The sequence below is a fragment of the Nestor notabilis genome, unplaced genomic scaffold (assembly GCF_000696875.1).
Source record: "Nestor notabilis isolate BGI_N333 unplaced genomic scaffold, ASM69687v1 scaffold12092, whole genome shotgun sequence".
In the NCBI taxonomy this organism is placed as follows: Eukaryota; Metazoa; Chordata; class Aves; order Psittaciformes; family Psittacidae; genus Nestor; species Nestor notabilis.
Window position 1 is genome coordinate 73,575 of NW_009917002.1, and position 12,532 is coordinate 86,106.

The 12,532-nt window shown below is 37.0% G+C and overlaps 1 protein-coding gene across 1 annotated transcript; it reads left to right on the plus strand.

Moving 5' to 3' along the window:
* Positions 1-10,571: 10,571 nt before the first annotated feature.
* FGF7 (fibroblast growth factor 7) lies at positions 10,572-11,875 on the plus strand (the record flags this gene model as incomplete). The annotated part of the gene is made up of 2 exons (XM_010024872.1): positions 10,572-10,780; positions 11,306-11,875. A coding segment is annotated over exon 2 (286 nt), but the record flags the coding sequence as incomplete, so codon positions are not given.
* Positions 11,876-12,532: the final 657 nt, after the last annotated feature.

The following is a 12,532-nucleotide window of genomic DNA, read 5'->3' on the forward strand; positions in this document are numbered from 1 at the left end:
CTTGCGCCAGGTCATTTTGCTGCAGCCAAGTCACTTCCAGTGGGAGAAGCATAGGCCACACAATCAGGACTGCAAAACCTGACTTGAAATAGCACACCATATAAAGGCAGAGAGAGAACTTGGTTCTAGTTTTCATGAACAAACTCTTTTGGGTATTGGTATCTCACTTTTTGTGTGAATAAAGCTTTGTCACCATGTGCTAAAGAACTCCATGCCCAGAAGTCCTTTACTGCAGATTTCCAAAACCAAAATACATTGAATATGAAATATTTACACAGAACTCAAAAATTAAAAATTCCATGCAGTACAGCCTAACACACATTGATGCTATTTCTCTTAGATATGTTTTGAAAAAGCACCAAACAGAAGAGGGGATTTATATGAGAAATTCCTTGATCTCTCACTCACCTTCCTAGAGTGACCTCAGGATAACATAGTTTACCTCTGTGGGTCTCCTATTTTCCAACTCCTATTTCTTCTGACATACTGCATAGATTAGGACCTCATTACTTTCCTCTGTTCCTCCCCAGGTCTCACATGTGTCTTCCTCTTTCTGGGCGTTCCCCAAATTATTTCAGTTATTTCTTCTCCACTGTTTTTAATTTCCTAATTTCCTTTGTCCCATATCTGGTTCTCTACTCTCTTCCACATGCCAACACCTGCTTGTATGTTAACAGGCTCCTTGGGCCACCCATCACAACTCTTACGCAAAGGTTTATCAAGCTTGCGTACCCAGCTAATAACCTCCCTGAGAAGCAGTATTTATGGATGTTGAAAGACTGGTATCGGATCAAAGTTCCATTCTTTGGGACATCTTCTGCTATGTTCAAGATACTGGTGCCTATAATTATGACAAAGAAACTTTGAAGAGTATTAAGTAAAATTCTTTCCTCCTTGCACTGAAGAAAGAGGCAGAAGTACCTTGACTTGACATTGCAAACATTCCTCTGGAGGCATTTCCACACAGCAAAATATTTGTAATGGAATAAATGGAAGCTTTGGGGTTCTTGTATAAGTTCTGTGATCCTACACTTCCTCACACTACAAACTGTGCAAGTCAACAACTATAACTAACAACTACCCCAATATAAGAAGAAATTTAAGACTGCAAAGTCAAGTGCTCTGATTTTGGGAAATGCCAGAATTAATATTGTTCATGTAAGCTCACTTCAACTTTGGTGTCTACAGAGGAGATCTTTGCACTATGGCAACTTTTTTTTTTCCACAGCTGTGTAACTAGAGGCTCCTATAAAAGATATCTCCTTATTGCTGTTGAAGCAATGGCTATCATAAACATGTTGGTATCGGGGATTACTAATAGAATCATAGAACAGTTAGGGTTGGAAAAGACCCTAAAATCATCTTGTTTCAACCCCCCTGCTATGGGCAGGGACACCACACACTAAACCATGACACCCAAGGCTCTGTCCAACCTGGCCTTGAGCACTGACAGGGATGGAGCATTTACCACTTCTTTGGCCGACCTGTTCCAGTGCCTCACCACCCTCACTGTGAAGAACTTCCCCTGTTTAAGTTCGAACCTGTTACCCCTTGTCCTATCACTACAGTCCCTGATGAAAAGTCCCTCTCCAGCATCCTTGTAGCCCCCCTTCAGATGCTGGAAGGCTGCTATAAGGTCTCCACACAGCCTCACAATCCTCATAGAAGAGTCAGAATTGTAACAAGCCCCAAGATTTCAGGATAATTTAAGAGAGCTGTCTTGTCTTCCAAAGGCTTCTCAATCAAGAAAAGATACTGAAAGTTTTAGTCACCAACAGGAACAATCAGGAAGGGCACAGCCCATATTTTCAAGCAGAAAAACTAATCTGCAACTCAAGATTATAGAATACGTGTTAAATTTGATAAACTATTCACTAGAGACTTTTTAGAGACTCAGAATTCATACCAGGCACTGCCAATGTATTGTTCATGCCTAACAATGCTATGAAACAAACAAATAAACAGCATGATCTTCAGAGAGGAATTTTATTGAAATGTGGTTAACGAGCAAAAAACTGCGTGTCAAAATTCCTTTAGGAAGGGTTTTCAGTAACTTTTCTTAAATATTTATATCTTCTTATTCTGTGGTTTCCAGTCAACTGGATTAAAAAAAAAAAAAACAACCAAAACCAAAAACAACAAAAAAAACCACCCCAAAAAACAACCAAAAAACCCAAAACCACCAAAAAACCCCACCAAACCAAAAATAAACCGACAACCGAAACCGAACCTTGTTCAGTTGACTGCCATGTTAAGGGACTGCCACGTTCTGTACCTCAGCATGATGTAGTTCAGGACATTAACTTCAGCACTAAGCTGATACACACCTACTCACTGTGAAAAAAAGTTTTCACAAAATCTTTTTGTGGGGAAGAAAAGGGATGGGTTGGTTTGGGGTTTTGGTGTTTGTTTTTTTTAATTTAGAAAGTATCTGGAAAAATCAACCTGGTGTATGTATATTTATGGAATAGATCTGAAAAGCAATTTTCAGAGTATTGTTTATTTATGAATTGTTTTATGGATTTATTTTTTTGTGGTTAATAGCCCCAAAATCATCTTATTTCTACTGCCTAAGCGAATACTTAGCATTCTTATGACAGCTATTCCTCAGAATTGTTTTTCACATATCTGCCACAGTTTTTCACTCATGATGTACAGGGACAGGCAATCTGTACCATTTGTGTCTTTGAAGCAAAAGGCTTGTATTCATACAGCCTGCTGACAAAGTAAGATCAAAAAAGGTTTTCTACTACAGAAGAGGTCTCTGTTGCACTGTCAAGTATGGCAGAGCCAGCAGAGATGCAAGAAGTACAAACTAGACAGATGCTGCAGATACATTCAACCCAGTATCATAAAAAGCTGATAAGGAGAAATTACCACTACACTAGACAAATTCCTATCAGGGAATCAAGTTTTCCCTCCTCTTTCATAGGATTAAAAAGTTGTCTGCCATGGGCAGAAAAGAATACACAGATCCCTTAGTCCTAGCTTCTCTTCTCTCTCTCTCTTGCCCCCCTCCCCAATGTTCTGCATTCCAGCTTCACATAACAGTAATATTTAGGTTTGGGTGGAGAATGCTTTAGTTGCAACGGACAGTCTTTGTCAAAAGTAAGTGTGAAAAACTAGCAACTGGAATTAATGTTAAAAGGGTAAAAATTATTTTAGTAATGTGATAGTTATGGTAAGCAAAGTAAGCGGGAGTAAAGAGGCACATCAATACAACATCAATTCTGATTAACATCTGTTTCAAAGCCTGACCTTCATCAGTTGCTGACAAAATTCTATCCTTGCTGATGCCACAAGCCAGACAAATAACCATCTAACAGAGCAACAGCTGCAGCAGGAGACATTTAAACTCTTGGAAGTACAGCTGTTCACAGACAGAAGGGATCACTCCTTCAATCTACAGAGCTACATGTACAGAGGAGCAGGATGGTGCTTTTTTACTCGCAATGTAAACTATCTGGTAATTCTCAGCCTAGGCATCTTTAAAGTTGAAATCAAGTGTCATATGTTGTCTATTTCTCTTGCAGGAGCTCTGACAGAAACTGCAGTTTTGGCAGTCTCAATTTACTCTGCTGCTTTGAATGCAAAGGTATTTCAACACTTTCTTCTTTTTATAATTAGAAAATCTGTCCCACCAGTCCATGCCCACACTAGATAACTCAGGAATGATGCCAACATGCTTGTTCTAACCCTCCAGCTGATATGATGAACTGCACTCAGATCCCTAGTCTTTTACCTCCTCCTTTAACACCCTTACTAGATTATCAAATTATTATGCTGGCCTGAATTTATGTAGATTTATAAGGAGATCATGGACTTCATTACCAGTAAGTGAGGAAATATGGTGGAGCTCATTCTGTAAACCAATTACTAATGTGGATTCTCTAGTAAAGACACACTTTTATTAGATTTCCTCAGTTCAGCAAATGTTTATCTATAATTCAAATGGTAAGCAGCTGGAAAACCTTACACTTTTGTGACTAAGTGGTGTCCCTGTCTCTGACAGATGGGTAATAAATAATGCAGTCATTACAGAGAATTGCTCTTGTTCTGAATCTACTGTTGAATTTTTAAGTCTCTGAAAACAGCACAGCTTTGGAGGAGAACAGGGCATTTTTTCCATTTAGAACACGTGTAATAATATACCATATAATTAGCTGAAGGTTAGGAAAGGTCTTACTCCAGCTGCTTCCTAAAAACAAGTATTAAGTACACAGTAGTAATCCAGTAACATTTCTGCCACATACAGTCTCACATTTTGTTATTGTGCATTTGTTTGTACTGATTATACCAACTACTTCATATAGAAAAGAGACAGTCACTGAAAAAATGTCTAGGTAAATCTCAAGACCTAAACCACTTGCAAATAACAGAATCATAAAGAAGGAATCCATGCTAAATCTCAGGTGAAATCCTGGACTTGCTGAAGTACATGGAGATGCCAAAAGCTTACTTTGCTAACACTGGTTTGGTTGTGTCTGAGTATGCACAGACTAATTTTTGCCATCATCATTTTCTTCACAAGTTCCCTCCCTGATTTAATGCATGAGATGGAAACCTTGCATTTTGTGCTGTTGGAGTATTTTATATCACCACATTAATAATGTTTTGATGTAGAGCGTATATATGTGTGAGCTTAGGTTTTTAGAATTCCATCACAGGAGCATTTTTACTCCTAGAGTATGCAATACAGGCAGTACATATTGAATCTATCACACCTATTTAATTGGAGAAACTCACAGCTGTAGAAGGTGGTTGTAAGCACACAGAGACACCTAATATTTTGGGCCATGGTGAAAGACTTGCAATGTAGGCCCATGGGCAGCTGAAGAAATTGCTTTTCTGTAAAGCTTCATTCCACTTAAGGATTTTGCAAATGTTCCTGGTTTATTTTCCTTGCCTACTGACGCACAAGCTCCATCCTTAGGTCCCTGTCCTTTCCTCACATTTCCCCAGTTCCCTTTCTGAACTTTCTCCCTTCGGTGCTGGCTTTTCTCTTCCTCTGCACATTCCTGGGAGTGCCCAATCCAACCTCCTCATGAAATCCCAGTGTTCTCCCACTCAAAGCATTTTCCCCAGAATTCTGACCAATTGCTATCTCTTCTTTTTGCCCAGCCAGCTCACTCTCAAATGAGTATTAGACTACCTTTCACAGATACGTGTCAGGTTATCTACTACTAGCTGATACTGCAAGTCCTTTCATTATGTACATGTCTATATCTACATAAGATGTTAAACCATGTGCCATTATGCTTGCTGTACATTTTTACTAATCCTTTTAACAGTTTTTTCTTTCTTACTTTAACTGGTAGCATCTTTATATAGAAAGTGCAGTGCTTTGTGCCCAGCCATTTAACTAAATGCCAACAGGTAGTTACTGGAAGTCTACTAATAATTTCAGCTTTACTGTGGATTAATCGAAGAGTACAACCTGTAGTGCAGATCAAAGAGAGGACCATATAATTTGCACAATCTGGCTATTTTCCATGACTAGGTTTTAATTAGAGATATAAAAGAAAAATTTGAATAAAAGGATGATTTTTCATTCTCAGTCAACCTTTGTTTAATAAGATTTCAAAATGATTAACAAAAAAAAACCCCTGAAATCTGTCCTCCAAAATCTGCCTTCAGGTGGGCTCCCATTAGAAAAAACTGAAATTGTTTTCTAGGATTAAAAGAACAGCAGATAGGCAGGGTAATAATGGATATATATTTTCATGGCAATAAAGCTTTATTCTTGATTTAGAAGTTATAAGTAAATTATTTTTATATGGGCCATAAAATGTTTAACCACCAAGTTATACTTATAGTTATGCTACATATGGACCTAGGTGAAGGGTTAGAAGTGGCTAACTTCTAACTTCTAAAAACAAGATTTGATTATCCAAATTACATGCAATATTCATACCTATGTATAGCTACACTCTGACTTAGAAACTAAATATGAATACCTTATTTTATATTTATTGCTACTAATGTAAAATTTAATCATTACTTGTAAAGTCATGGTTTTCTGCAAGTTTTTTAGAAAATACTTCAGCAAAGTTCCACAAATTTAGGTCTTCAAGCGGATTCTGATCCAACTATCTGTGTATACAAAAAGATGCTACACATTTGGGTTTTAGTTTTTTGGTTTTTTAAGAGTATATTTAAAATCAGGCAGAAGTAATCATTACATGGTAAGTATTTTGGTAAAATTTGAATACAAACATATGGATCACTTCAGAAAGACAGACTTCTGAAATTCGTACCTGGTAATAAAGAAGATAAAGTAAATGGTTCTCCTCAGGATTTTCTCCTGTGAGTTCTTTTTCTTTTTTTTTTTTCTTTTTGGTATCTCCACCAAAAATGAACTCTTACAATTCAATTCTGAGACATCTTAGATTAGGGTAACCACAGTCCGAGTGTCCTGATATCACCACAAATAGGATTCCCTGAAGCTGAGGGTTATCAAACTATGAAAAACAAGGACACTTATCATAGCCCCACACTGTACAAACTCCATTCTGAAAGGAAGGACTCATCTGACTGCCATTGCATTCTTTTTTTATTCTATCATTCAAAAAGCACTATCATGATACTCCATTGTCCTACTGAAAAAAGCTTGAATGGCTTTACCTTTTAAGTTTCTTTCTGACTGAGCTACAGTATTCCCAGCCTTTGTTTACCCTTAAATAAGCTTTAGGAAACACATTTGCTATTGCTAACTAACAAAAAATAGGAAGCCGCTATATAGTTGTCAACTATTTGATAGTTTGGTGGCGTTTTTCTTGTTTTTTAGAATCTATTGTATCCCATTCCAATTTTCCTGTAGATTTAAATCAGCTCAATATGATCTGGATGAATAGGAGGAAACACAGAAATGAATGATGTTTCAGGGATCTGTTTTGAAAATTGCAAGGAAAAACTTATTTTTGTGTTTTCAATATGATTTTAATAACCCATACTAGTTACCAAAACCAGAAAGACATTCTTATAGCCAGGCAGACAAAGGATTCATGGCTACATTTTTTATTCTGAAATTTACTTTTAAGTTTACAACCTGAAAAGACAAATCCAAACCGAAGTGCCATATTCCTCATCTCTCTTGCTTTTACTGCCTTGTTATATGAGTCTATTTTGGACATGTTGCAGTGTTTTTCAGAGATCAGTGTTGACAGAAGAAATGCACAAGCAGTAGCACTGTTTGTATCTTTTGCATGCAGCAAACATCAACCTTGATCTAATCCTGATTTCCGAGATCAGTGAACTAAGGATAAGTATTCAACCATGGGAATATTTAGCACCTCCACATCTGTGGAATTTTTTCCATAGGACCTTCCAATCCCATTTTAGCTATTGCCACAGGGCATTAAAACCCAGCATCTCAGGTTTAAAGTCCAATACAGAGATTTTTATCTTCCTCCTGTCTTAAATTCTTAAAGTTCTGAAAGATGTTCTAAAGCAAATTTGAAGTGGATCAGGGAACAAGGAGCAACAGAATGAGAGTTTCTTAGCAGGTATGTGCTGCCCTGAGGGCAAGCTGGACAAAATGTTTGGGCTTTTTTTAAAGTTGCATTCATGACCCAGTGCCAAACCTGGGCTGTACATATCTCAACAGGCCTGCCTTGAGATCAGGAAAGCATGGATCCCTATAGTCCTGTTTTCATATAAAAGGACAAAAAGTAATTTCCTATGTGAGGGAAAAGGGAACGGACTTTATTAAGCTGCTTCTATTTGAAATGGAGGCCTATGCATAATCTTCATAACTGGGAGAAAAGTGCTTGCAATTAATTTCCACTTTCTTCTCTTCAGCAAGTTCACCGTAGCAATGATGTGGACAACTGTCTATCAACTAGGAAGCAGGAACCAGTGCATGGGTTAACATAAAGAAGGCAGCTTTAAATATTAAAGGATGGCTTACAGCATGTGTATTTTGCATGTTTCACCTGGTCCTGATACCTTAACACATTTCTTCAAATATAATTGTGCCAAAGAAATGCAAAATGACTAGCATGTTAGGTGGACAACTTCTACATATTATTAAAGACTTGCTTGGGATTGGATTTGCAGAGCCTTGGGCACATATGCTTGTAAGAAGATAAGAGGAAGAAATGCCTCTTCTAAAAACTTCCATAAAACTAAACCAGTTCTATTTGTGAAGAAATATTAGTTACGTTTGGTTTAAACAGAAGTGGGTTGGATCATTCAAGGGTTCAGAGATTTATGTAAAGAATCCTGACTTGAATACGCAGATCAAGATGGCATTTCATTAAAAAATATGCAGCAGTACTTGTTGTACAGCACGACATAAAACTTGGTGATTTAATAAAACTGCAGTTAAAGCATTGTGAAAAAAAGTTATTCTGTAATTACAAAATGTGAGGATATGAATATTATCAGCAGCAATTAAAGATCAACTTCATTTTTCACTGACTAAACTTAAAGCTAGAGCCCTATTTAAATTGATTTTCATTTATTCTAAATACAAAACTTCATAAAGATCTGAACTGAGTCACCACTTCAAAAACACACTTGCAGCAAGTGATTTAATTTTTCAGAGCCAAGAGAAATACATGCCTATGCCTGGACCATGAGTAGCTCCACCTTTCTGGAACCAAAACCTCAGGTATATATTTTTTCTTCTTTTACTAACTGTCAGAAACAATAAGTTAGTAATGAAAAAGAAAAATTAAAACCAGTATGGACTGAAAGTGAAAGTTGGTATTGAACATAAAAGACCCAGAATATTTACAAAAACATTTCTACTTGCATCCCACTTTGCCGAGTAAAACAGAGATCAACTTTCATCCTTGGTTGCTTTCTTTATAATACATAACAGATAAGCCTTTTGAATGCCATGAATTTTTTTCATTGCTATCATTCTGAATTCTGACTGTGGAATGGATCAGAGAACATACTGAAATAAATCCAGCACATGTACTGGCAAAAACCACAACTGGGATAAATCACTTCAGTCCCCACTTATTGTCAGGACAGTGGTCATGGGTTGACAAGACACAAGTCAAACTGGAAATAGCCGGAATCACAGTTTACAAGGGTTAACTTCATGAAAGCCACTTCTCTGTGTGGCTACTGCAGGCATCCTGCCTTTGAAAGCCGAAGTGCCATCCCTTCCATATCAGGAAGGTGCATATATTGAGCCTTTTGCTGAGCTAGGAAACCTAGGCCGAGTTTTGGGGGGAACAGCCCAATATGCTGAAATGGAGACAATGACAAGAAAAGTTGATCAACTTTGGACTTCGAGTGAAAATGGTTAAAAGAAGAATGCAAAGCGAGTGACAAACGGGACTAATCCAAGTGAGAGCTAAGAATGAAGGTGAGGATGTTAAGGAAGGAAATTATTCATTCTCTGTGTTTGTGTATAGGAAAGGCTGAGTAATAAAAGGCTGCCTGGTGTCATACACCTTTATGCTCATTTTGGATCACTCCAGTGAAAAAGCCCAATTCACCTATGTCCCCCTCACCACAAGGTGGCACATACGTACTCTCTATGATTTTCAACTGTAGAGATTACTTCATTTTTACATTACTTCTATTTTTACAGAGAGGAAGGAGTAAGGGTGGAATAAATGCAGGGAATGATAAACTGCATTATATTATCAAGCACAGACTACTAAAGGTAGGTAAACTACTCTTAATATGTGGGTTAATTCCAAACTTTCCTTGTTGCTGTTATTTACTAAAGGGTCTGAGGTGTATGCACATCAACAACTTGGGAATTAAACAGGATAAGGAGGTAGTGAAAAATCAGCTTCATTATGTTTTATAAATACATTCACTGGCAATTCAACAGAATTTAAGAATGAAATGGAATATAGACTTTGGATAGCAGACCAGTGCCAAAGATGGAAATAAGTGTACAGAAGCAGAAACTCAGGAATATCTACCCATTATTTTGATTCTCTGTATTTTAAGTCTGCTGCTCACCCATAGGTTGGTCTGCAGCTTAAGAGTTTTTCTTGCATTGCTGTCATTTCTAGGGAACTAGGCTGTTCCCTTAGAAGTAATTTTCCTTTCATTGTGTTTGAACATCAATCTCTGAACATCCAAATATACATTCTCATTTTCACCTAGTGGCTGACGAAATAAAAATCACTTGACATAAAAATACATTGCATGATCTGTAATGGCCCCAGCACACCCTTCTCCAGAGTACATAATGGACCCACATGTTTCATACCCATCAGAAAGGCACTACGCAGACTATGAATCCACCACACTGCAGAAGAGATTTGAAAGCAAAGGGAGATAAATGTGTGAGTATGAAAGAGAGAAGGAGGAATTTCTTAAGGACAGAAAACTCCTGACCCTAAACCAAGCACAGAAACACTAGCTAGTATGTGAAGCAATTCTATCCACACACCACAGAATATATGTTTTTAGAAAGTAGATTCTTGGAGATTTAAAGCATAAACTATGTACATAGCTCCCTCTGATGACCATTGGACACGATACAATGCGAGTCTCCTTTTATTTTTGTTCGTGCATTCAACTGACAGCTGACTGGTTAAATTCTAATTGCTTCCAAGTGAGGTCAGCAAAGGTATTTATCGAAAAGGACTGAACAACAGGCTCAACACACACATGCACGCGCACGCATAAGCACATACACACCATCGCTCCAGCGTGTTGATTTATGGAAACAATTATAATTCTGGTGGAGTCTTTCTGAGCTGAGAAAGTTTGTAGCTACAGTAGAGTGTCTCATGTTGCAAAAAGCAGACAACAGAAATGGACTACTTGTGTATCCAGCTCTTATCAACAGCAACAAGTAAGTTATCTGTCCTTTACAAGAACATTTAACAGTTTCTAATGGCTAATAACTTTTATCTTCATCTGTATATGCTAGATGTTAAAAAAGCATTAAGAAAACTATTTCTATTAATAAGCTGAAAAGGATAGGAATAAAAAAATACAGAGCTAAGACTAGGAGGTCTGTTGAAATTTGAACTAAAGTTATCCGATAGATTATGCTAATAGTGAATATATAGGTATGAAGTAATCAGCAGAATTGTACCACGCATGAGAAAGTAGTTCAACTGCATTAAGGGGATTTTTGCAAGGACTTAAAACTGAAGACAGAGCTATGTTTACAATCAGTTTAAATGTCTGTTTATGTAAAAAATTTGTGTGAGATATCTATTGTATAGACATCTGCCTATTTTTAAAGTCAGCTCAGCATGTCATACATTTATGTATAGTGACTTTCAGTAGCATAATGTATCCTTGCATGTTTGTAACAATTGAGCATAAAGACTTATACATGCACCTTTTCTCACAGATCTTTTACTTTCAGTGCAAGCAGCAAATTCAAGTAGTACAGAAGGTCACGACAACAAAGGTTTTTATAACTGGTGTCTTTAAAGGATATTCTGACTGAAGAGATATTTAAGAAGCTCTTCTATTTCGCCACTAACTATTAAGGAATAACGATCAGAATTCTAGAAGAGGGAACACTCTCATTTAAGTGAATCTGTAACTCATAAAGACAGAAGGCAGGTCGGTGACCTAAGAGCAACAGTCTACTTGAGATTTAATTTTCATTATGTTGTTCATGAACACCCAGAACACTGCACTATAATGCACAAATGGATACTGACATGGATCCTGCCAATTTTGCTCTACAGATCATACTTTTACATTATCTTTCTAATGGGCACTATATCTTTAGCTTGCAATGACATGACTCCAGAGCAAATGGCTACAAATGTGAACTGTTCCAGCCCTGAGCGACATACCAGAAGCTATGATTATATGGAAGGGGGGGATGTAAGAGTGAGAAGACTTTTCTGTCGAACTCAGTGGTATATGAGGATTGATAAGCGAGGCAAAGTAAAAGGGACAAGAGAAGCAAACAACAACTACAGTAAGTAATATATTTGCTTTTCCTATTTCTATGTTGTTAGAAAGTTACACATCATTTTCTCCTATTCCTTGATTTATCGTAATCTCAAAAGAATTTTGTATAGTGTACTGAGCATTGTATAAGACAAGTTTTCCAATTAATCCTACAGCAGGACATTTGCTATTGATTTTGAAATGCGTCATTTTAAATACTACATTGTAGATCTGCTAATGTATTAGTTACAGCTGGTAACTATTAGCTAACAGAGAGCCTATTTTAACAAGTGAATTAAGATTGTAAGTATGAAAATGTATAACCACAAACTCTGCTCATAAAATACTTACGAAACATTAAATCGCATTTATGTAGTCCACAAACTACCTAAAAGTTTGGTGTGTTTGAGATAACAGTTAAAACATATGCAATACTAGAAAGTTAAATGGAAAGAATTATGTAAACTCTCTTGCAAAATCTTTTAGACAGTTTGCCAAGCCAGGAACAAAATCTATTATAGTTTCTGCAGTTCATTATTACAATGATCATGATGCTGAAAAAATTCTCTTTCCCCTTTCTTCCAAAACCATGACTCATCTAGAGAGAATGGACATACAATAGTTTGCAAAGCTCTACCAAATACAAGTTTTGAACTGGTAAAAGAATTTTGTACTGATCTGTATT